The sequence below is a fragment of the Falco rusticolus genome, chromosome 14 (genome assembly GCF_015220075.1).
Source record: "Falco rusticolus isolate bFalRus1 chromosome 14, bFalRus1.pri, whole genome shotgun sequence".
NCBI classification, from domain to species: Eukaryota; Metazoa; Chordata; class Aves; order Falconiformes; family Falconidae; genus Falco; species Falco rusticolus.
In genome coordinates this window covers 21,140,985-21,166,525 of record NC_051200.1, presented here as the reverse complement: position 1 = coordinate 21,166,525, position 25,541 = coordinate 21,140,985, and the positions used below count along the sequence as shown (strand labels likewise).

Genomic DNA, 25,541 nt, shown 5'->3' with positions numbered 1-25,541 from the left:
TGTTTAGTTAGTTCTTCAGGACTGTTACAAATAAAATTTTGTCTTTTTCTTATCTTATTGTCAGATCTGGGTTGTTTGATAGTCATCTATTAAGATCTTTTTACAGTATATTGAACTTGTCACCAGAAAGAGCTGATAAAATCATTCATAGGCAGACGGTGTTCCTGTTACTAACTATATCTGAGGAAAATTGATCTTAATGTGTGAAAGCAGAAATGTCTTACCTAAACCAGAATTGCAGTCTTAACTGTAGGATAAAATATGAATTGAAAGATGTAGCTAATAAAAACCTAGATCTCAGATCTTTTCTGATACTCCTTGTTTTACAAATTATATAAACTTTAGATATCTAATTCAGTCAGTGTGAAAGCAGCAGTCAAGGCTATGCATTTGGCACATTGAGTGAGGAATGGCTTCAACCTGAAGATTTCTTTTGTGCAAAATTAACATGCTATATGTGCATAACTTACAGCTGCCCCCTGAGGTGAACTTCCTTCTAAATAGGGGGCATTACTATGTAAACTTAGTTTAATATTGACACAGCTTATGAATCTCCTTGCTATGATGTATGTATCTGAGTGACATACTCTTATATCTAACCAGAAAGTAGGTTTTTTAGGTTTTAGGTCATATTCTTTGTATGAGTGTGAAGATGAGAACTTCATTCAAAATTTAAACCAGACATGAACTGCAATATCAGGTGTTATTCTTTACATACCATGTAAATGTCTCAACAAATAAGCAGTCACTTGTTAATCTGTAAACAGTATCTTCTCATGCTGGTTACAAGAACACTGATCTTCTATCCTTTTGTTTTAGAGGAGTTTTTATGTCCATTTATGCTTCTGAATGCACTTTATTCTACTCAATTTTCTTATCCCTCATGATCTCACCTTTACTAAAATAAGTAGGGAAACTATAAAAGAACAGTGTTATGCAGAAAGCTGCAGAAACATCCGATTTTGAGGTGCAATGTCCCATCAAAATGTATTGATGATAATGTGCAAAAAAAAGCATGTTAGAACAGGGTATTGAAATGTTTGATCTTCCTCACTTCATTTCGAAGTATAGCTCTAGCTTTAAGGTAGACTAGCTCTCCTTTTTGCTCTGAAAATGAATCCATCAGACTATCTTAAATGAATTTGGATTTGGGATTTGGATTTGGTCATGTTTTAGTGCCAAGGCTACCCTGGGGGAAAGATAACTAGAATAACTGGGGAAGAACAGGTTTGGAATTTTGTTCATAAAATGTAGCCATTGGTTAATTTTTCATTTAGTAGAAAGACTTCACTAATTCTACTAGAAGCTGGTTTTCTGACTTTTTTTTCCTGAATGTCAAAGAATTTTAAACCTGTGATAGACACTTTTGATATGTACATTAAACTGCATGAACAAACATTGTCTAAACAAAAAGTTTGTGTCTTACCAAAGTATGTCAGCACAACTTAAGCTGATTATTTTCCAACAGAAGCCAAACATATTTTTTTTGTTCTCCCCTTTATTATTGTTTAATTAACCTTGCTGAGATAAATTCAGAGACTATATCACAGATTTTGACCCTAATTTTTAGTCAAATACTTTATGTTTAGGGTGAAGCATGTGTTTTTTGAAACTATCTCATTGGTACTGCAACTGATAGAAACTGTTGTTTCTTAGTAGTTTCCTGTACTTGGTATAACTTCTAAATTAGCCTTCCTCTGGGTGGGTGGGTGGACTAGGTAACCTCTAGAGGTCCCTTCCACCTGAATTATTCTGTGATTCAGCAAGTGCCATTAAAAACATGGGTGTTATTTTCAGTTTGAACTTTGCAGACTGCAGCTTTCAGTCCCTCAATCTTACTTTGCTTGCATTTGCTAAAGAACATTTTGTTATCAAACATCTGTTCACTGTTTTCTAAATATAGATTGTGATCAAGCTTTTACCTTAATTAAACCAAGTAAAAGTTACTTTAGTGTATTTACTGTTGTATACTGGCCTTATTTCAGAGCAATCTCATTTTTTTTTAATGTGTGAATTCCAGAAGGGTATGTTTGGTTTTATGTATGCAAGCAATATATTTTTAAATATCATTTTTTCATATCCACAATTCAAAGATTGCAGTAGATCTTTACTGCAGTGTTATATTGGGAAATGGCATTCAACTGGCAAACATCACAAAGTCTTAACTTCTCTTCCAAGCTGCTCCTTTACAGGGTCTCTGTTTCTTTTCAGTAGTTGACTCAACTCATGCTGTTTTATTGTACTAAGTTAATGAACTAAATATTTTATATGTATTGGTATTTTTATGTGTTAGTTAACTGTCCCCAAGACTTGTCATAAAACATTTTTTATGGTATCTGCAAATTTCAGTAGTACTTGCATTTTTTTCCTTTGGGAATTAGAAACTAAAATTACAAATATAGTGTGGGTGAGCACAAGTCCTACTGACCTTTTCTCTTTATGAATATTCAAAAGAATGCTGTTTAATAGAGTTACAAAGGTGTACTGTACCTTTGAAAGGCAGGATGTTCTGGATAGAGCAGAAGCTGGCTTGTATGCAATACTGCTGCTGTGACTGGTTTTGCAATCCCTGTATTTTACCATTTTACAGAGGGGAGATGGAATGCAGCTACTAATTTTTTAAAGTTTTTTAAACTGTAAGAAAAAACATTTTTAACGTCATCTTGCTTATGGAGGATGTAGAAAGATTATCACTATAACTATTCTTTATTTTCTAAGAAAAATAGATCAAAAATATAAACATGTTAGTCTTGGAAGATTTTTTTTTAATGAGATCCCTAGTGCATTGCTATTTATCAGAGAAAAATAAATCAGAAGAATATTGTGACCTACATATCTTAATGTTTTAGTATAATATTGCAAGTGCTTTTAACCTCTCAGTTAAACTAGCCTGATGTATTTATAAAAATAGTCTATGCATCTATCTTGGAAGGAATCCCAAAGCCATTAACATTTTTAATGCTAATGTAATCTTGAATGCACGACATAAGTGTAGCTAACATTAATTCTGCTCTACAAAACAGTAAAATTTGAGTTTTACTATACATAAGTCTTCTATTCTTTGACCTGAAGTAATTAGGTTTGTTCAGAATGAAGCTTATACTGTATTTTAGAACAGAAATTAAAGGAGTAATTTAGAAATGAGCATTCTCTCTGAAGTCAAGCTGTAAGCCCTGCTGTGATCATTTTGTTCTCTTGGTACTTGGAGGGTTAAAAGGAGATGGTGGATGTGCTGTTTGAAGTGTGTAAAACTTGTAGGAAAAACTGCCTTGGGCATTACCAGCCAAACTGACTAATTGAATTCTTTTTTTGTGCTATAGAAAATAACAGTATGAATACAGAAGAAACATCAAAGGGATGCTTGACCATGAAATGCTAATATAAATTCTTCTCTGTGTTCCTTGGCACTCGTGGTGGTCTTTCTTATTCTGTAGCAATATTCTCTAAAGTGTATTCACTTAGAAATCAGTTTCTCTACAAAAGTGCCAATCCTCCAAACTGAGCATGACCCTTAGCCCTGAGGGTGCCAGGGTTCCCTGTGCCCAGGGCTGAGAGGCTCGGGTGGGCTGGAGCTGCTCTGCAGCCTCAGGTGGGCTGAGGGACGGGGTCCTCAGAGCAGCACCCAAGAAAGAAGGTTCTAGAGCTGTGCCTGGCCGCAGCGGGTGGGATATCGCTGAGGGTCTGAGCTCCTGGACAAGAGGAGCAGAGATCTGCCAGTTAGCTGCTATTTCTCATATAGAGTACCACAGCCTAAGCTGATCATATAGCTGATCTTCTTCTAGAGTAAACGGAGGGAGGATGTTGGAATTATTTCATGGGAAGTTTAAAGCAATTAACTGTTACTGCTAACATACTAAGATCCAAGGAGGAAATCTTAAGAACTACAGTGAATCTTAAGTTAATTGGGGGGATCTTTTAGGTATATCAGCAATTCAAGTTTTACTTGGAAAGTTATTCAAGGAAAAAGACAAGTAAGAAAGATGGGTTGGTTGGGTTTTTTTACTTCTCATATCCCTATCCTTAAAAATATGTCCTGAAATCCTTACATCCTTCTCTTGCTTTGTAGAAAGCTTTTTCCAATGTGACATAGTATTTTGAGAAGTATTTTACCATTTCCCAACGTAACTTTTCTTTATTGGCTCTTAATTCACTGAGATGTAAATGATCAGTTCCAATATGGTGTAGAGAAGTCGCGCACGCTGAGCAGGGTGCTGCCTGGCCGGGTGTGTGTTATGGCGGCCCCTTCGCTGCCCCCTCACCGGGCGCTGGCCCTGCCGCCAGCCACAGCCTCCCCCGCTCCCTGAGTGCGGACAGGTGCTGGATACCCCAGGAACAGCTTCTCCTCAGATTTTGTCACAGCAAAGCACCCCTTTATGACAGGCAGGTGTCGCAGGCTGGTGCTCACCGCGTAGGAGTGTGGTGGGCTGCCTCAGGGGAGGGGCGGAAGGTTCTAGAGCTGGGGGGAGCGTGGAGCCCTGCTGTGGGGGCTGAGGCCTTGGCAGAGGGTGACCAAAGTATCCAGGGACCCTAATCTCTACTCTGTCTGGCAAACTTGACTTTTCTGTACTTTCCTTTTAATTTTGTATTTTAGTAAAATATAGCCGGAGAGCCCAGTGGTGATTTGTAGTGCGGCCTGGCTGGGGAAGGGTAGGTAGAGCTGGCCCAGTGCACTTGGGCCCTCTCCTGTAGGAAGGGGTTAAATACTGCCTTGCCACTCCTGTCTGGTGCTTTAGAGAGGGGATTTTACTGAGGAAATTCTCAACACATTAAAAAGCAGAAGAAGCAGTAGATCTCTTAGGAATTGTATGCTTTGTTTTATGAAGGAAAAGTAGTATTTTAGCCACTGTAATATCACTAAATCAAAACACAGATTGAGAGAGTAATGACTTCAAGTTATGAAGTGATAAGATTTATTATTCTTAAAATGATAGCCAAAATAGGAAAATGACTGCTTTAGAAGTTAAAAGTCTTCAGCAAATTAAGAAGTTGATCAGGAATATTGTGTTTCAGGCCTGCTTTAAATTGATTAATAGCAACGTTGTATAATGGAAAGCTGGGATGAAGTTGTTCTTTGGGAAATCTTAAGGCAGTGAAACCCCCTGGTTATCCCTGGACCAGTGCTCAGCATGAGCAAGCCCATGTCCTATCTTGTCCCTTTTTGGTGTGGCTTGTGCCTTCCAAAGTCCAAAGCTAGAGCAGCTATGGGGCTTTTTCCAAGAGATGGGACCACTGTTGTTTCTTGTCCCTTGTGGATGGTGTAGACAATCAGCAACCATCTTGAAGCAAAAGATGGAGCAAACCAAACTGACAGTGTGGACACACCATGTTTAGCATCTTTAGCACTGCACCTGTTGTAAAAATATTTTCTGTTTACTTTCCCTTCCTATGCTTTATAGTAACACAACCTACCTAGTGCTAGGTCTGACACAACTGTCTGCACCCCTCACAGCTTGTGGAACAGGTAATAAACATATTACTTGATTTGAGGCTTGGCAGTGTATCTCTCGCTCTGCACATCATTGAAATTCTGACATGCCAGATTAATTATACTCAGTTACTTTTTTCCTCACTATTGTGGCTATTATATTGTTGCTAATATTGAACACAAGTTTCAGGGCTTTCAAAGGAAAAATAGATCCCTGAGGTTAACCAGCCACGAGAGTAGTTGTTTCCTGAAATTGTAAAGCAACCTTTTGGTCAAGACAAAACTCAAGAGATCACTTGTCTTTACAGGAACCTCTGTAAGAGATAGTTATCAGCATACAGCCTTCTTTTATTTCTTATTAGGAAATTTAAAATAATGTGCATTAATTGTTTTTGTTTCATTTTCCCACAGGATTGTACAGTCTATGAAACAGAAAACAAAATTCTTCATGTGGTAAGTAATCTAATTATTCTGCTTTGGTATTCTCTAATCCTACCCCATCCACTTAAATGATTTAAAAAAAAATTAAATCTACAATAGGAATATAAAGTTTCTTACTATTTGACACAACTTCCGATGAATGGTATAAGTTGCTGAAAGTTAAATTTTTCATAATTAAGATCAAATACTTAAAAAGCTAAAAATTCTTTTCAAGACCAGCAATAAAGACATCAGCTTACATATTTTGTGGCCCCCTGAAATGGTACAAGTTAGTTATGACTCCTACCAGCCAGTGTAATGACTGCCCCAGTACCCTAGATTTAACACTCAAAAATATCTTTTTTTTGCATCAACATAACGAAATGGAGAGACAATACCCAAGCAATACTACTAATAATTTTTTCACCAAAGGCGTTGTTTCCAGTTTCTCCGAATGTTGGAGGCTTTTGAAATGTGGTGTCGTTCACTTAAGAACAATTCCTACCAAGCCTTTTTATTCTTTCCTCAATTGGAACTTTTTCAAATGTAAGGCTTAAGAATTGGCTTTCTTCTGGTACTCCCTAACTTACACCTGTTTATTTTAGCAGGCAGGGTGTGATACTCCCTCTCACTCTTCTCACACAGTTCCGTGCAGTAATGCTCTCTGTTATACCTACAGTTAATTAAAAATACATAATTATTGTTCTTACATTGTTTTAGAAGCTTCACGGACCTCTTACTAGTGTGGTATTCTTACTAGGATTGTTGGTATTGAATTCCAGCAATGGATCCATCAGACCTGGTGCATTATTAACTTCACTGGTTGTCAGACTGCGCACTTTGTGCCTTCAGTACTCAAAAATTCTAATGACAAAGGGGAATTGCAGAACCTTACACAAAGTTATTGATTAGATATTGGCCTTTGAGTTCAAATACTTTGTATTTTCCTGATACTGGCACTGAAAACTTGTACTAACACTGAGATAGAGTTAAAGCCTACGGTGAAAAGAAAATCTCAAAGGATTTACAAGTTCAGATAAGCTTTTGATAAGCTCTAACCAAGTGCCTGAATTTTTTTTTTTAAAGCCTTTTACACACACTCTGCTTCCAGCGGGGATTAAAATTTGTCATAAAACATTGATGTGCTGCTAAATTCAGAAAGCATGCAGGGACGTTTAGAAAAAGGCTTACTGTTGCAAACCTGATTCTGAAAAGAACTTTTAAAAGCACCTGAAATCTTCTTGGATTTTCAGTGTGTGTGTGTGTGTGTATATATATATACATACACACATACATATATACACATCTTTTTAACCCACAATTATAACCACATATGACTTCTAGAACTATATCTTCAGCAGGAATGTTATTTTTGACTTCTCTACCTTTTCTGAATGGAAACCTAGAAGAATAGATGAGAGGAGAGAAAAGTTTCCATTTTTAGGTATTCCATAGGCTCAGCAGTGAAAACATGATGAACCTTAAGGTACCTAGATCCCAAGGCAGTAGAACTCACCTTAGCCTAAGAAAAATCACATGAAACCACCTGATTCAGAGCATCCAGGCTCTGAGAATCAACCCATTTATCATTGTAACTGTGGGTGAAGTGAGAATCACCACCTTTCTCACAGCATATTAACAAAAAAAAAAAAAATTTACTCGAAGGACACTGTATTCAAGAATAAACTTTGTAAATTGTTCATTTTTACAGTCCCTTTATTTCTAAAAATAAGAAATTGTGATGCTTTAAAGAAGAATTTCACATTTATAAGAGATAGACTCTATAACTCTCAAACACCACATGGTGTTTTGTCTTATTTCTGAAAGATATTAAGAAAGATATACTTAGAAGTAAAGACAGATTTCAAAAACTATAATCCATGATTGACTTTTTTCATTGGTTACTGAAGAGGTTCACTGAGGTGTGGAGTTATTTAGAAGAGCTCCACGCCAGGGCAGCATGTGTTCAGGTGATGTGATTGCTGGTGCACTGTTGCCATTCCCTCACTAGCCATATGATTAGACTATGTATACTCTGCAACTGAGGTATTACGGAAAAGGTAAATTATGGAGGAGTGGTCTTCAGGATCACTTAAACTGCATGTCTGGGAGTCAGGTTTCTTTTTTTTTCCTATCTGCTCAGCAAAATGTGCTTTATCAGGGCTGCATCAGTTCTCTAGACTAAGAGAGTGCACCTATGATAATTAAAAATTACAACCTGCTAGATGTTCTTTCTTTCAACAGTAAATACAGATTAGTAACTTCCATTCACTGGACTGACCCCGCAGTGGTTGCCATAGTAAAATACTTCTTGTGACGTATAAGTTTGTATGGATTGTTCAAGACTTAGTGGTTTTCTAGAGATTCTGTTCTTGTCATAGCCCATTGAAAGAAATGTAATAAATGGGTTTAGGTGTTGGATGGCCTGTAAAACTGTATGTAAAGTTCTTCTGCAACAGGTACTCAGCTTTTGGAAGAACCCATTTTTGTTCAAGATTTTCTTAAGTGCAGTAGTATTGCGCCATCTGGAGAGTGTGAACTTTGCTTTCTGTGGTTTTGGAACTAGTACACAAGATTTAGTTCCTTTCTGTTTTTTTTAATGCCAAAAATACTTTAGCTCATGTTGATAGTGCCATAACAACCATTACTTCCTGACCCTGTGCTATTATTCATATATTCTGCTCAGTTGCTCCCATTTACACTGTCTGAGCCTTTGCATTATTTACAACTGGTGTCAGGTCTCTCTTGTATCTGCTGAAATACTTTTACAGCATACTAATATTTTTAATTATTTTACTATCATTTTTCTTGACTGTTTTCCTCATGCTAAAATCCTACATAGATTTTAGGTAGCTTTGTGAATCATGGAGAGATCTTAAGGATTTTAACTGTGAATTTGACAAATTTTGTGTTTATTTTGTTCTAAAGTTTATTTACAGAAAAAGTATTTCCATGTGACAACTCTAAAGTTAAAACATTACATCAGAAAGTAGAAAGTGTTGTTTCTGGGGTTTAGTCTGCATCTAATCTGCACCTGTGATCTGGAACGTTAGGGCATAAGAGAGGGCTTCAGTTTGAAATCATAGTAATATTTTGAGATGACAGTAATTGAAAAGCTGGGTGAAAGCATATACTCAGAGACAGGGTCAGCCACCAGTTCATATGTAGAACAGCAGTACAGCATGTTTTTTGAGCAAGCCAGTTTCTATACCTCTGGTGTGAGAAGACAGGTCCTAAAGTTTTGTTTAGGGGTTCTGGCCCAAAGCTGAAACTGCTAGAAATATTTCTGATAATGGTGACCTTTAGATGCAGTTATGCCTACCTGAGTGGGATGCTTTGCATCTTGCCGCTGATACAAAATACAAATGCCACTTCCAGTACTCCAGAGCTGTACTTTTATACAGTGAATGGAAATATAATCTATAAATTCAGTCATAATAAATAATAATAAATAATAAATTTATTCTTTAAGACAACTTTATTTGTTTAACTTATAAGTGTAGGATCAAATGAGATATTAGAAATCTTCATGCTTTTGCAAAAGCCTGAAATAAAACTTCCCTTAAGGGATTTCACTAGAATTTGCTATAATTAGGGCAAATGAGAGTATAGTCCCCAAAGGAAAATAGATGCATACAACTTTGACAGGAAGACCATTCTGAAATTCATCTAAATGAATGCTTTGAGATTAGGTTCAAATATTTTTAGGCATAGTCTTTTCGAAGGAACGCTTTAAGCAACACATGCAAACTTGGCAATAAATCTTTACTCATGAAGATTCCCTGAGAGTGCAGATCCTTTCTGATCCATAGACTTACTGTTTGTCTTTGATGGATGGGTTTAATCTGTCAGCATCACTGATACCATCTATGCAATGGGTTCCTGCTTTGAAGGTGTTTGTGTGGACTGGTATTAAGAGATCTTTAGCTGGGAGGCAGGATAACATAAAATTATTGCATAGTTGTAGAGATTTAGAATATCAGTTAAAGGATGTGTTCAAAAATGCATAAGAATTTTACTTCAGGAAATAAATTAACTAAGGCATTTTCCTGCCAGTGCAATTTTTAACAAAGGAAAAGTTTCCTAAATTGTATAATGCAGAATTCACCTAATTATCATTGTTGGTAGGGTTGTGCCCATTATTTGGGAGCCAAAATAGATCATTAAGTCCATGTACAAGACATTTATTTGTACGTATTTACATATTCCATTGTATTTATAATGATACATTATAATGACAGATAAGTTCATCAGGTGTTGTGTTTGTTTTTTTTTTTTAAAAAAAGTCATGTAGTTGGAGTGTGGAAGATAGTTTGTATATACAGATGTTCTCAGTGCACAGTAAAATCTTTTGGTCAGAATAACTGTACATGCATGTACTTTTCTTGACATTTATGGATATTTTCTGTTCCCTTAACCTCTTGTTCTTGACTTTCATATGCCTGCAGCATTTATAATGCTAAGAAGCAAAATGATCAGTTTATTCTCAGTTAGTTCTCAGAATAAGAACTTCTTTGCTAGTAGCTTCAGTTTAATATGAGGAATTATATTGACTTTTTTTCTTTGTAGTGTAAAACCTTGTCTGGGATTTGTGACCACATCATTTCGCTCTCATCTGATTCTCTGGTGTCACAGTCAGCACATCTTGAGGTAGTTCATCTCACCAGCATTATGCCCAGTGAGGGTTTGGTAAGTAGCAAAGCAGTTTAATTTTTAACTGTTAGAATACAGAATACAAGTTTCAGGTTTTTAGGGTGATTTCTTTTTTTAATTTATCGAGAAATCAAAATGTATTTTCATGCAATGTATTATTTTTTTGGTAAGCTGAATCAGATTTCTGAAAGTGGTTTAATTAACATCTAATGAAGGGATTTATTTTTTTTTAAATTTAAACCTGTTTTATCTACGGCTTCATGTGTAACTGGTAATGATATGAGCAGCTAAAGAAAAGTTACAGTCCTTTTGATAGCCTTTTTGCAGGTTTTGGAATGTACCAAAGTAATCCCCAAATACATACATATACAAATAAAATTAAATAAGTATCATTAATATGTTTTGCAAATGATTAGTGGAAGGTATGTTTCTTGGGCTTGCATAAAATCCTGTCAGAGTAACAACAGCATAATTACTTTGAGGTATACATACTAATTTGAGAATGATGTCTTTTAATAACATGGGGGGGTTGTATGACTACATAAGTTTACTTTATTCTTAGACTGTTAAAGTCAACAAAGAACATTACAACAACATAAACCACATGTCATTTAATTCCATGGCATCAGATGCTTAGCCCAGTATGTATATCCTGAAGACAGATATAATTTACTTGCTGTGCTGCTGCATCCCAACGGCCAGACGTGTTCCCTCTGTGGCCCAGTTTCCCCTCTTGGTTTGATTTCTGGGTTATTTCAGGGATATCCAGGAAACACCAGGTCGGTATCATTTACAGCCAGTGTATATATGCTGTAAATCTGTCAGTGCTTTCAACTTGCATTAGGACTACCACATCCTGCATACTAGCAGTCTGGATCTCTGTAGAGCTTTCCTTTCTGTCCAGAAATGTAATGTATTTCTGCTGGGCTGCTTACAGGAAAGTTCACTACCGGTGCTGACGAGAATGTGAACATAGATAGGATGTATTTTCCTTGGAGATGATGGAGCATAACAAGTGGGACTTGGCACTGCAAGTGTTTCCCATTCAGTGATGGCTCTAGATCTAGGACAGGGGTGTAGACTGGTGGAGGACAGAAAAAGTGTGATCTACTTCAAAAATGTCATGTTCTATAGTGAGCTGAAAACTTAATGGTGTGCAGACAGGTGTTTGTCAGGAGTTCTTGGTTATGAATGGTATACTTCCTAAGCAGCTTATCATAAATTGTCAGAGTATGATTTAAACCTAAATGTCCAAGATGAGAGTTGCTGGCTGTATTGTTGTGGCCGGTCAGGTGGTCCACAATTCCATCCAGACCACCCTCTTTCCTAATAGAACATCAGGCAGACAGGGCTGTGTTCTAAGAATGCTGGAGACTACAATCACTGCATGGAAAAACCATGGTGTAGTTCTCCATCTGCAGTGCACCCATAAGTTTACAGCCAACAAAACGCAGGAAGTGGGCACTGCTGACAGAGGACATGAGACAAATACTGCAATCAAAATTGCCCAACGATTTTTTTCTTTTCTCTCTTTTTTTTTTTTTTTTTAGAGTAAGTGAAATCACTGAATGACTGAGCTTTCTGTGCCTAATTGTGAAGGCGCTGTAACATGTTAGGTTGGAAAGTTCCTTATAATCAATTTTGCTGACACTGTGTTCTGTTTAGAAGAAAATATGAAAAAGGACTATAAATGGGAATAAAAGAAAAATCATGTGAAAAGGAAAAGAAAACATTAATCAGAATCAAATATAGAACAGAGTAATGAATTACAAATGGCTTTCTCATGATTGTATAGCAGTTTTTTTCCACAGGATTTCTGCTCCATTCAAGAGAAAAATGAGCACTATTCACTGAATGGAAAGTATTCAGAGTTCTGTTTTTATCCTTACCATTCAGTGTAGGGGTTGAGGTCTTATTTACCACACTTCAGCTAAGCTCTGCATTCCCTTGAGTTACTAATTTCATCAGGAGTTATTGGGGTTTTTTTATATAAGGCCATATAAAAGCTGAGAGCTTCAGAGACACTATTTAATTTATCCTCACAACACACTTGTGAAAATGATATTGTGATTTTATAGATAGGAATATAACGCACAGAGCAATTTGTGTCAAAATCACCAAACCCCTATTTTTTAGGAGAAGCTTACCATACACTTTTTCAGAACACTTGTTACTTTTATATCATAAGCTTAAAACACAGTCTCTATTGGTTTTCAGTTTAGCTAAGGTTCTCAGAGAACTCTAGCTTTAGCTTCATACAGGGTGGGCACCTAGAAAATGAAGACAATTAATTGCCATTGGTGATAAATGTGTTGAAAATTACTCAGATTTATATAAGAATTCAGCCATTCTATAATGATATTCAGTTGACTTAATTATGAGTCTTTCTCTCTTTTCAAAATCCCATTTGCAATACTGCTTTTATTATATGCCTTCTAATTTCTTCAACAAATGAGCCAGAAATCCTATAGATCTTGCATAAGCTTACATATAAACTGTATTAATTTCCAGGTCCACGTCCATACAGTTACTACATGGAGTCAGAACTCCTGCAGGGCAGTAGCCTGTGTGTTTAATTGTTTAAATAAATTCTGGATTATAAAGCATTTTCACAAAGGGACTGTATGTCATTTGAATGGGTATCTTCAGTTCTAGCATTTTCTAACTTTCTGTCCATGCTTTTATGAGCTTAATAGTCACTTTTTTTTTTTCCCTCTCTAAAGTATCTTTTTCTTCATTCTGCTTTATTAAAAAATAGTTTTATCTCATGCATTCCCCTGAACACTCTGCTGGTAGTTTCACAGCAGTTCGCTGGACAAAAGAATTTGCATTGGGATGCACACAATTTAGGTTCCATTCCAAGTTCTGATGATTGTGTTTGCATCCTGATCTCTGCAGGCATTTGCTGGCCTCCAGAAACATACAGGGTTTTTTCTTCTCTCTTTCCATTCCTTCCCAAGCTGTACCAGTCAAATTGTTTCCCTCTTTTTTCCTATTTAGCTAAAGAATTCTCAGTGGCAAATACTCAAACACCCTACATATGTTTTCTATTTCATTTCAGAGTAACTTTAAAGATTGCAAAACACTTTTTCTCCTGAGTTCTAGCACTGGGTATGGTAATACCATTTACATCTGAAGTGTGCTCATGATCAGCCTGAATAATATGTCTGGAAGGCAAAACTTTGTTTCAAACTACCAATTTGACAAATTTGAAATAAACTCCTGTACTAAAAAAGTAATAAATTGTGAGAACCACTGTTGGCTCTGACATAAAGACAATATGCATGCCTACATTTTTATGAAATAGAATAAAATAAAGAAACTTTAACTTCATGATTTATTAAAATTCCCTTCCTTGGCTTTTAGGTTTCCAATTCTTTAAGTTATTTGTAGTGTCAATTGTACATAATAAAGGAAATTGGATCACTTTTATACTTACAATGCTTTTTACAAACTACTTTTCTTTCTACTTAAAGAAAGATAGGTTCCCATTCCATTGTGTTGCATGGTAAACTTCCTTGTGAAGTTACAATAACTTTTGGTAAATGAAACTACCGCATAATTTAAATTTTTAGACACCGCACATAACTGCTCAGTACAAGGCATTTTCCTCAAAAACATGATATTTGAAAGATCTACTTCCCCAGATTTATCATGTTTCAGAAGTCTGAAGACCAAGTTGTACATATAAGAGTTCCAAAACTTTTGTTTAGTGATTAGGCAAAGCTGATGCAGTAGCACCCACTTTAGATTTCTTGGCTTGATGGACCAGCATAAGCCATAGGCCCTTGAGACAAGAGTTTGTGTTACTGTTTGCAGGGTAAGAGGTACAGCATTTAAACTTGCTACTAAATCCTCAAGGGTGAGGGTAGTTGAAAGGCTGTGTAAATCTTATTATTAATTACCACAGACTAAGTCTAAAGGCAGCTTTGGAGTAGTTTTGTTGTCAGATAAACTAAGGGAAACTGTGTTTTATTTGAGGTGATGGATGTAGATACCATCCATAAAATGGGGGCAGGGAGGGCTTTTTGGATGACCAGGGATTATTAGTAGTGGAAGATGGGGGGTGAGGGGTGTGGGGGTGTGGGTGGGTTTTTTTTGTTGTTGTGGGGTTTTTTTATTAGAGCCATTATTATTTCAGTCAACTTTTTAAATATCCTGAACTTGATCTGCTTGACACATATTTAAAGATACTTCTATGTAACATGAATCTTCTTTGAGATTAATGATTACTCTTAAGTAGAAGATTCTATATAGGCAGGCTGTTGGGTTTTTATTGTTTGGATTTGCATCTTCTGATGTCTGAGGGATGTTTTCCTTCCAGAATCCATTAATGCTTTTATTCTTCTTCCTTTCACTTTTTAATTCTTTGTTGTTCTCTCTTGTGTCTGAGCTTCACACTGCTGATAGAAAGTGTAATCTGTCACACTTAAGATATACACAATTATATCTACAGCTTTGTTAATTTTTCTGCAGAGGGGATTTTTCCTGTTTCATTTAAGAACTTAAGGGAAGCAGAGATTGTAGGAATAAATATTTTTGTAAGACCAGCTGTGTATCATTGGAGAATAAAAAGACTAAACAGACAAGCTGTCAGATGCAAAGACCCTTCTTCCTTGAGGATTATTCATCTATCTAATGTATAGCTCCCCTTTCAAATAGTACTCCTCTTTATGTGGTATTTGTAATTTGAGGTGATGAAAGCCAATCTTTTCATTTTTACAGGAAAGGAATTGCAAGAGAATGCAAGAGGAAAAAGTAGAATATGAAGGCAGGTGTTTTTTTTTGTGGAAATAAACATGGCTGTCCTAAACCTGTTAGGGTGATAATTTAATCATTTCAGAATTTTTTTGATAACTTACAGAAACTCGACAAATTTCCATCATGCTTGACATATAAAGATTCTCATAGCCTACCTTTTTTTGTGTTGTCTATGGGTTTCTATTTAGGTAGGATTTGGTAAAAGGAACATAAGAAAGAAGAATAAATTATCTTTTGAGAAAGATGGTTCAGATAAGATGGAATACCTAGAGCTGCTGTTATACTATGTAGCAAAGAAAACGCATGCCAAGAGAGAATCAGTTTAGGATTCTGATTTGGGGGTGGGGTGGGGGAATTAAGCTAGTGAAAAGGAAATGAAAAAGAGTAATAAAGTAAAAATACTAGATGTCTTAAAGACTTTAAAAAAAAAAAAAAGCATGTTAAAGTTTCAGAATCAATTGAGAGGGCTCAAAAAGGACCAAAAAGCCAAAACAAGCCAAATTTTGCTTATACAGAAGAATAATAAAACATAGATAGTAGAAATAACCCTTTTCAAAAGTGGAAGTTATATTGCAGGAAAGAAAACAGAGGGTTTTAGTATAAATTTGGGCAAAGGATGGCAACATATAAGGCAAACCAATAAAGATTTTTAAGGACTTTTTAGTGGCATGAAATTTAAACTTGTCCAGGCACCTTCTTAAAGCATATCTTGTCAATTGTTTATATGCCTCTGTCTAAATTTGCAGTTAAAACAAGTTTAAAGAACTATTTTACATCTGGGGCAAAAGATCAAGGGGTGTAGCAGTTCCCTGGTCGTTTGTAGCATTATAAACCTGCATCTTCGCTATTGGTGCTTCATTGTGCTGTAAAAGTAAAGCCTGCACTCTTCTCCCTGTGCAAGTGCTGTTGAGACACATAGACCATTTTAGCGTAGTTTTAAATACCTGAATTTTTCATGCACATGTATTTTGTCATATTTCAACAAAGAAGTGGCACACAAATATGAATCATCTGATAATAGGTCATCTTTACCCAAAAAGGAATAATGGCCTACAGTTGGAAGTGTTCAAAGTATGAGCCAGAAATGCTAATACTAAAAGAGTTTAACCTCATTGTGAAATACAGAGCTCATCAAATATTGTCTGAAATATCCACAGATTAACCTGGGTATTGTTGTTGACACTTATAAATACACTTTTGTCATTATGTCCTGGTTAATTAACCAGATGAGTCTGCAAGAAATTTTTAAGGAAATTCCACTTACAACTGGAAACACTGTTTTTGGCTGAATAGTCTTTTCAAACTGGGACTTTAAATAGCTGATACCTTCCCATATGTTTTCAAAAGTCAGATTTTAATTAAAAACCCTGAAGTCACTCCCTCATTAGGGGACAGTGACAGTGTTACTCAGGAGCAGTCAAATTCTTGATAAAAGAGCCTGTGAAACATTTCCTTGTTCTGTATCTCCTCTCATGTATCAGAATAATTCTACAGAGTTTCATATCTGACATCACAGTTATGAAAGAGCAATTATTTCTAATCCACTAACTGTTCACTAGTCTGAGCCATCTTCAAGAACGAACAAGAATATTCAACTCTTGCCCAGAGATAAGGGGTATAGTTTGTCATTCTTCTGTGCTCTGAGATCATTGGTGGGATTCAAGAAGAAACTAGAGAGAATAAAAAATCACTCCTGAGAAAAGAAGAAAAATCATTTTGGAAAAGGACTCCAGTGAAATTCTGCTTGTAAGGGCAGAAAATAAATCAGTAATAGGACAGAAGACTGGGAACTGAGTTACTTGGGTAGAAAGAACAGAATAGGTTGTGGTAGTGAAGGATATGGTAGAAAAGCCCTGGAACTGGTTAGACAAGAATGGACGTTCGTGAGCCTGAAGAGTAGGAAAAAAGGAAGAAAGCAAGTTGCTACCTGGTGAGGACAGCAACTGCAACTGGAAGGAAAGAGATAGGAGAAACCTCTACAGCAGGACTCAGTTTTGTAGACTTAGATATCTGGTATCATTTCAGACACCCATCCTTCAGTTGCCACTCCAGAAGGTTCTCTGTCATATCTGCCAAATCTATGCATGTTCTTGGTTACTTTGGAGTGACTAAATATTCTCTGTATATCACTATTTAAGCAGTTGAGTTACATAGCTTCTTTCTGGGATGGGACGTATGGAGGAAAAAGCTTGAGGGAAGATTAGGTTTTGGGCACTGAATGCAGAAGGAGAGACTAGAGCTGATGGGCAAGGGGGAAGAAGCTTGCGTTATGGAGAATGAGTAGGCGAGAAAACATATCTGAGAGGAATAGACATTCGCGCAGAAGAGTGAGAGACCAGAAGATGGAGGGAAGTGGGAGACAACAGGAAAAAAAGCAACTTCCCACTAATAGCTTCCTATCTAGAGCCTCAGATGGATTCCAGGATTCAGAAGTTCCCTCATTTATGTGCTTTTTGTCTGCGAGATGCACAAAACATTCTTATTTATTCTTAGCCTGGTGTTTTTGCTATTTTGCTTTGACAGCTCATATGGCTGAAATCTAAGAAATAGTTTTCAAGCTGTTTGTATGAAGAGTTTTACAGAAACTGCTTACAAGAGTGTACCTTCATTTCCATCAGATATTATAACAGAAGTTAATAGCATCAAAATAGCAAATATGTGAATCTTCTTTTAATAAATTGGTTTACAAGTTAATTAAATATTATGCTTACATAAAAATACATTATTACAGAAGAATATGATGCTCCTGAATAAGCTGAATCGATATGCCTGTGTTAAGCCACAGGTAAAACAGAGATATTTGCAAACAAAATAACTATTTCTAACAGTTCTAGAAGTGTTAGCAGTTGTCATAATAGGATCTGTTACTTACTCATGCCTGTGCTTGGGAAAAAGAGGCTTGCTGCTTCTGTTCTTCAGCTGCAGTATTAAATCAGTATTTTCCTGGAACTTATCTGACAGAAATATTTCAGAATTTATTTCTATTTTTTTTAGACTTACTAACCATAAAAAATGCTTATATTCATGAAAACAGAATGAAATGATGATGAACAAAATGATAGCCAATAGCCCATGAAATTTAAAGAAAGGTCCAGCTCTTTTGCATAATTCAGACTGTGAATACTTGCATGCTTTTTCTGCAGTCACAGAATTAACAACTCTTTAAATGACTAAGGTTTGCAAGTTTGGACATTTCTTATAAACCAGAGTAGATTATTCTAATTTTTCACTGGACGTTTGATTAAAGTGATTCCTTTAAACCCTTTTGTTTGTATCAATAAGCTACTTTGTGAGCATATATACATATATATGAACAATTTAAACTTTTGAAGGGTTCTGCTAACCTGCGCCAGTATTTCTTTAAATATGCCTGGAAATTCTAGTCTTTGTCTTTACAAGTGCTGATTTTGAAAAGGAAGATGAAGATGGGGCGGAGGAGTGGCAGTGGTAAAACACACCAGTCACTATAGGCTTGACACATTGTCCTTTAGAAACAATATTTTCCTAAGCATCAGTGTCTTTTCCCATTGAAGAATAAATTCTCCTTTAAATATCTTCCTACCACAGAAAGTAATTGAGAGCTGGATTGAACTGTACAGACTGTGTTACACACTGCATTATCTGTTCTGAAACGATATGCAAGTGCTGCCAGTCAGCGCATCAAGGGCAGGTTGGGGTTTTTTTAGGATTGGAAAGAGTGATTTGAAGCAGGGAACGTATCTGGCCTCTGGAACAGATGACATAGACTGAACAAAGCTGTTTTCAGAATTGGTGTATGTTTTTCAGGGTGTTCTTTTTAAGAATACTTTCAATCTTTTTTTGAGTATTTTATCATAACAATACTATATTAAAATAAAGTTAGTGTTATCAAAACTTTCTCCCAAGGAAAGGGAAAAATGCAAAAATATTTTAAAGCTATTTTCTATGTGATAGATATGTAAAATATATATATGTAACATGTATCTATTTTATTTAAAGTTGCATTCTGAAGCATATAAAATGAAAAATGAATATAAAAATTTTGTATTTTTTAGATAGAATGTAATATTTCAAGGTTTTCAGGTAACAGATATGTCAAAGAGATACAGTACTGGTCAACAAGAAACAAGCTCTTTCATTAGTTTTCTTTTGAGAAAACAAGGATGAAAGCTCTATCTAGAATAATTTGAAGGCTACAAGCCATTCACTAAAATTCTTTATTTTTATATATTCTTAAAGTTTAATAGCTAAGATGAAAAAGCAGATAGCAATATATAGGGTAATTCTTAGTGAGTACTCATTTTTTACGTCTCTCAGATGGCATATGTTATAAGATAAAATTGGAACTTGATTTTTTGCAAAAATACACATAGCTTAGTAAAAGGCTAAGAACTTTATGATTATTATGTGATAAAATTTAGTGAAAAGTTTAGCACTATGTTCTCTTCTGGCCTTAAATCTGTTGGTTTAAGTGGGGAATGAATCTTGTCAAAGTAAGGTGTTAGAACTGTGATATTAAATTTGATTTTAAAGGTGTGGCTGGAAATGTGTTAGTGAAGTTAATATGTGCTAAAATAATAGACTTCTGCAATGGATGCAGCAATGTTGTGTAACATCCTGGCTAAAAGTTCACTGTGGAAATCCAGTGTAACACATACTAGATAGATTTAAATAACTATTGAATATTTTTAACAGAGACATAACATCCTATTCTCAATGAAAAACTTCAAAGTTTTTGATGATCTAGGTCTCTTGGTTATGCCTTTTAGTTGGCAAAGAGAAAGAGAATCAGATATTTGTTGGTAACAGTTGAAGGTACTACAGAGACAATAGAATAGTGAACGCTCATAAAATTAAGTCAACTTTATAGAAGGAAATACTGGAAGACTCCCCAGAAACTTCTTCCTTCCAGCTAATTACATTTTATGAAACTGCTTTCAAGACTTCCAAGATATAATTTGGATATCTTTGGTTTTTACAAATGATATAGCTTATAAAGCACTTTCATTTAAGAGAAAAAGTAGTCATGGTGAGTAAAATCTAAACGGGACTTTCCTCTGCAGCAGAGTTAAGCAACCTTATCAGTTTTAGCAAGTATTTTTTTAATCCAAGATTTAAAGAAAGATAAAACTTGATGAAATGGTATTAGTTTACATTAAGGTAGAAGTCATATTTTCTCATGATGAAAAATCAAAGCAGCTAGAGCAGAGTACTCAGGGTCTTATCCACTCAAGTTTTGATGATCTTTAAGTCAGAGATTCCCCAGCCTTGCCAAGCTGTTTCAGTGTTTTATCATCTTCATAGTAAAATTGTTAAAAAAATGTGCTTTAAAAAAAATTTCTTTTTTAATTGAGTTCCAACTTGTGCCCCTTCTCATTCTCCCACTGTGCACTTCAGGAAGACTTTGGCTCTATCTTCTCTATACCCTTCCAATTTAGGTAGTTGTAGAGAGCGATATGATCTTACCTTTGTAGCACTTTTACCCCCCTTTTTTCGGGGGGGCATGTGGAGGGGAGTGGGATGGGGATGTAGATGTAGGGAGTGGTTGGTGGTATTTGTGTAAACACCTAGCCTGAAGATCTTCATTAGCGTTCATGAATCTTGAAATTGGTTTCTTTGAATAAAATGTTCTTTCTTATTGCTGGGGGCTCTCAACTTCCATTTTGACAGGAAAAGGTGATGCAGAATTATTGAAAGAATAATGATTCAGCAGGACAATGTACCAATTAGATTAATTAGATTTCAAAATTTGACGGATAACCATATATAGAGAGATGCAAAGCTATGACTTTACTCCTGAAAGGCAAGAATACAAGCAAGTGAGTCTCACTGACATTTAAGGCTCTGTGTGTGCTTACAGCTAGATAGATACCTCCTTAGGTTGTCTCTCTGTATCTTGTCAATTGCCTCCTTGAAGCAGAATTCTTGCTGGACTAATTACAAAGCTCCTCTTAGATCACCAAGCTCATTTTTCTCCATAAATTGGTAATATGAGCACTGGCTTGTATCTTTTCTGACTTAGGCTATGGCTTCATTTTTATTGAATCAGTAACTCTCTGAAGATGGGGCATTTAAGTTTAAAGACTATTACTGTTCATGGTTTCAGTTTTGATACTTCTTTTATGCCACCAGTAATGAAAACAGGTCATGTTAAATATTTAAAACACTGAATTGGCATGAGCTTTTATGCTGATGTTCAGTGTTGAATTCTGTCCAAAAAGCTCTATTTGGAATCTAAAAAACCCCAAAACATTAAATGAGAAAACTATGCTGTTTATAATTGGTCTTGATACATATTTGTTAAACTTACATTTGCAAATGTTAATTGACCATGGCTCCTTCCAGTCTGTTCAGATGTTACGGTCCTTAAACTGGAATAAACATACTGTTTCAGTTATCATGCAAGCATGCTTTATTTGTTTCCTACAAATATTAATTACCTTTCTTGCTCTTGTTTTAGGGAATGTATATCAAATCAACATATGATGGACTACATGTAATCACAGGAACAACTGAAAATGTAAGCTTCTTTATTCTAAAACACTTCTATCATGCATGCAAGTATTTTCTGTATATCTGCAGTGCATTTTGTAATATGAAAACTTGTTTTAAATCAAGCTAGGTTTTATTAATACTTTTAATCTTTTCTGTACATATATTATCTTTGTAAAAACTTGGAACCCTTGAAAATAGGCATAGAAAATTATCTATGATGATGTGACTAATAACTAACAATATAATAAAATTAAAATCTTGAACTTCTGTCCTCAATACACCTTTCTAATAGAGTTCATGTATGTGTTCTCTCTGGAAGAAAAGTGTTTTCCTTTATAATAAGTAAATTTTTTGTCATGTCAGAGCATCATCATTAGTCTAAAATAATACCTGTTGTATTTAATTTTTGTTCTGTACTTCAGATAAATATCTCAGAACATGGGACAGTTTAGGTTCATACAAAACAAGAGGTGTTTTCTGTCAACAGAACAGTAGAAAAAATATAAAAGAAAAAAAAATCAGCCTCAGGCGTTTATATTGACCAGAGTAGTCACAAAATTGCAGACTTACTGATAAGCATAGCTTTCCTCTGAGCAGCCCTTAATATGTACAGTCAGCTTTATGCAGTGATAAATATTGACATACAATAATGAATACTTTTTTGCTAAGTTCTTTGTTTTCTTCTTAGAATGAATAGTATTTTTTTAAATTTTTTTTGTTTTAATTACCAAATAAATTTTAAAAGCATGTTAGAAAAAAGGCTTTTAGAGATAATGCCTGTCCTAGGATTGACTCATAGAAAATGCGTAGCTTCTCTATATATAAGCACTTCAGTAAAATAGATTGTAAAATAATAAATTTAAAAATAGTTTTAATATCAGCAATATGGACAGATATAAAAAAACATTGGTAATAGAGAAAGATAACTAAAGATATTATATCCAGTATCAGGCAGGTTGTAGAATAATCTTTGATAAACCAGGAAGTTTTCAAAGCTAGCAGTAATTACTGACATGATTATCACTAAGAAGGGAGAAATTGTGGAAAGGAGCAAATAGATTTTGGTACAGAAATGGAAGGGTACAGGTGATTTGCAATACTAAAAAAATCTAGTTAGTTAACTATATATATATATAATAATCCAAATTACTATTGTGTGAGGATGTATAAAAAGTTCCTCTATGAAAATAGTAATTCCTGAAGGATTTCTATTAGGATGAGTTAAGCACAATTGTATTTTCATATTTTCCATCATCCATAGTAAAAATGCAGAAGAGACCAAGAGAAATGTATTAATTATCATTTTCATTTTAGTCCCAGAAGGATTGGGCAAATCTGAACCAAAAACACGCAGAAATGCTGCAGTACATAAATCAGTATGACTGATTGCAGAAAAACTAAACAGTGTGACAAGAATAACAAAGTACCTTCTAAATATTGTTCTTGTTAACTTGTAGTTCATAATCATAAATTTGGAAAAAACAAGTTTATTTCAACTGCTGCGATCTAATTATTATGACAGACTTTGTAACAGGACCCATCCCTTTTGGTTTTCATGTAGTATTTTAGTCATGCTGTTTTCATTCAGTCTTGGATCTGTTTAAAAGCCTATAGCTGGATAAAATACAGGTTTGGATTTTATAAAGATAATATTGAAATTATGTAATGCTGACACCCAAGAAACATAAAATTAGTACTGTCCAGCTAGCCAAAGATGTAAATACTTGCTGGTATGCTGGCCCATATCGGTGAGCTTCATATGTGATATTTTGTACTACTTGATTTATATATATTGAGTAGTATTGCATCATACAGTTTTTGTCACTCAGCTTTTAGACAGCGCAAACCCATGGAAAGCATGATGATTTATGTGTTATAATTTGTGAAGAAAAGTCTAATGCAAATTAAACTTAAAATATTTTTTTACTTGTTTATATTAATGGCATTGGCAGCATTTAGAAATCTCAGAATAACTGTATGTGTGTCTTGGGTCCTGAAACTTATGAATGATCCATCTTGATTGTGTTGCTACAGATTGTGTTCATAGATCAGATCACTCATGCTATAATTAATCCACTTTTTAACTGTAATTCCAATTCATTTCAGAAATATAATGCAGTTTATAGGGAAAACATATTTATAATTGAAATTCACAGGAGAAATTGCCAGCACTAAAATTTTTATTTTTATTTTGACTAAACCTTAGATGTCAAAACTTTTTGATAAGACACCACCGTAAGAAGTTGCTTTTTTGTTATTGCTAAAAGTGTAATCACATGTGCAGATAAACCAGCTTCAAAGACATTTAATTTCTGGCATTTCAGCAAATGGATTTTTCATTCCTTTTGAAGGGATAATTGACCTCAGAGCCAGTGTTTAATTTTAAATGATAATAATTAGCTCAGCCTCATCAAAGTCAGGAAAGGAGCTAAAAAGAGAAAGAGCCAGGCCTTTGCTTTTCCAAGTAATGTCAACTGAAGTTAAACAGTATGAATGATGGTGTTTACTTCAGTTACCTGCTTACCTTTCATTCACTGTTGAAAGCAATTAAGTTTGTATTCACATGGAATTCTAGAAATATTTTTCTGTTACACGTTTAGTCCTGTGCAAAAGAACAGTCTGCCAAAATTCTGCAAGTTTCCACTAAAAGGAGAAAGTGACACTGGAGCCTAGTAATTCTTCACACTATCCTATAAATTACATAGGTAAAATCCTTTTATTTTAGTGCAGAAGGAAGGACTCAGATGGCAGGAGTTGAGATCTGGCTGTAACGACCAGGTAGTTTAGCTCAAGGGCTGGATTCCCCACTACAGGAGACACGGAAGCCGGTATGAAAGAACAAGCAGAGATCAAGCAGGTGAGGAGCTGGAATGTAGCTTGTGTTGGGGAGGTTGAGTGGCACAAGGTTAGAGCGGTGAGTACACAGTAGGCTGAAGGTGAAAGCTGTGCTTGGAATAGCACCTGTAACACACTTGGACTCACTTGTGTCATATTTTGGCTCTTTGCCCTATTGGCTTGGTTTTTCTTACTGATTGAATAATTAATGATGTCTCCTACTACTCCCCGGCAGCTGTGTATATGTAGAATCTATTGATTATTCAGCAGGTGTTGACTATTGGAGAGTGATTTGACCTCCTCATAGATGAGTCTCTGGCATTTTTCAGAAGAAATTACAGTCATTTTCTTCCCAATGGCGATTTAGGGTTTTGTTGTATTGTTTCTTCTTGTCTCTGTTTCTTTTATTTGTTTATCTTATGTTTTTAATCTCCATCCACAAAAGGGATGGAAATGATGGGTGGGATTTTTGGTTGGTGAAGACTGCTGAGCTGGAGCTCTTGCCTGTTTCCTGGAAGTCTTGATTGGTATGCAGCAAGATCATGAATATAAGCTTCTACAAGTCACTTTCAGTTCAGATAAATCTTTTCATCCTCATTTGACAACTGGCTCTTGTGCCGTGGGCAGTTTATCTTATAGGCTGGCTCCAAAAGACATCCAGGAACTGAACTAAGTTTTTGTAACATAACTCCTTTTCTGTGAGGAGCCACTTCAACAGTATTAGAGCTAGACCACTCTCTGTAGCTGAGAGTGACTCTTTTTCTGCCCTTCTTAGGGTTCTTTCTGCTTTCTTGGACAGGGAACTTGAACTGTTACTCGGAGCGTATTTTGCTTTAAATGTTTCTGCATTGTTTGACATGGGACAATCTGTCCTCCTCTCCCTCTGAGTGTGTATCTAACAAGTACAGTAAACATACAACCTTGTCCAAGTCTCCTGGCTTTACAGATTTCTTTTAGAGAATTAAGATCTTGT

The 25,541-nt window shown here is 35.5% G+C and overlaps 1 protein-coding gene across 4 annotated transcripts in view; it reads left to right on the top strand.

Moving 5' to 3' along the window:
- LOC119157487 (connector enhancer of kinase suppressor of ras 2-like) overlaps nucleotides 1-25,541 on the top strand; it is a 214,629-nt gene that overhangs the window by 98,214 nt on the left and 90,874 nt on the right. For all 4 annotated transcript variants that reach the window (XR_005107546.1, XM_037408478.1, XM_037408479.1 and 1 more), the window contains exons 5-7: nucleotides 5,837-5,878; nucleotides 10,415-10,534; nucleotides 21,699-21,758. Coding sequence is in view for 3 of the 4 variants with exons in the window: in XM_037408478.1 (XP_037264375.1) it covers nucleotides 5,837-5,878; nucleotides 10,415-10,534; nucleotides 21,699-21,758 (222 nt within the window). In the remaining variant the exon portion in view is untranslated. The remainder of the gene's footprint in view (nucleotides 1-5,836; nucleotides 5,879-10,414; nucleotides 10,535-21,698; nucleotides 21,759-25,541) is intronic.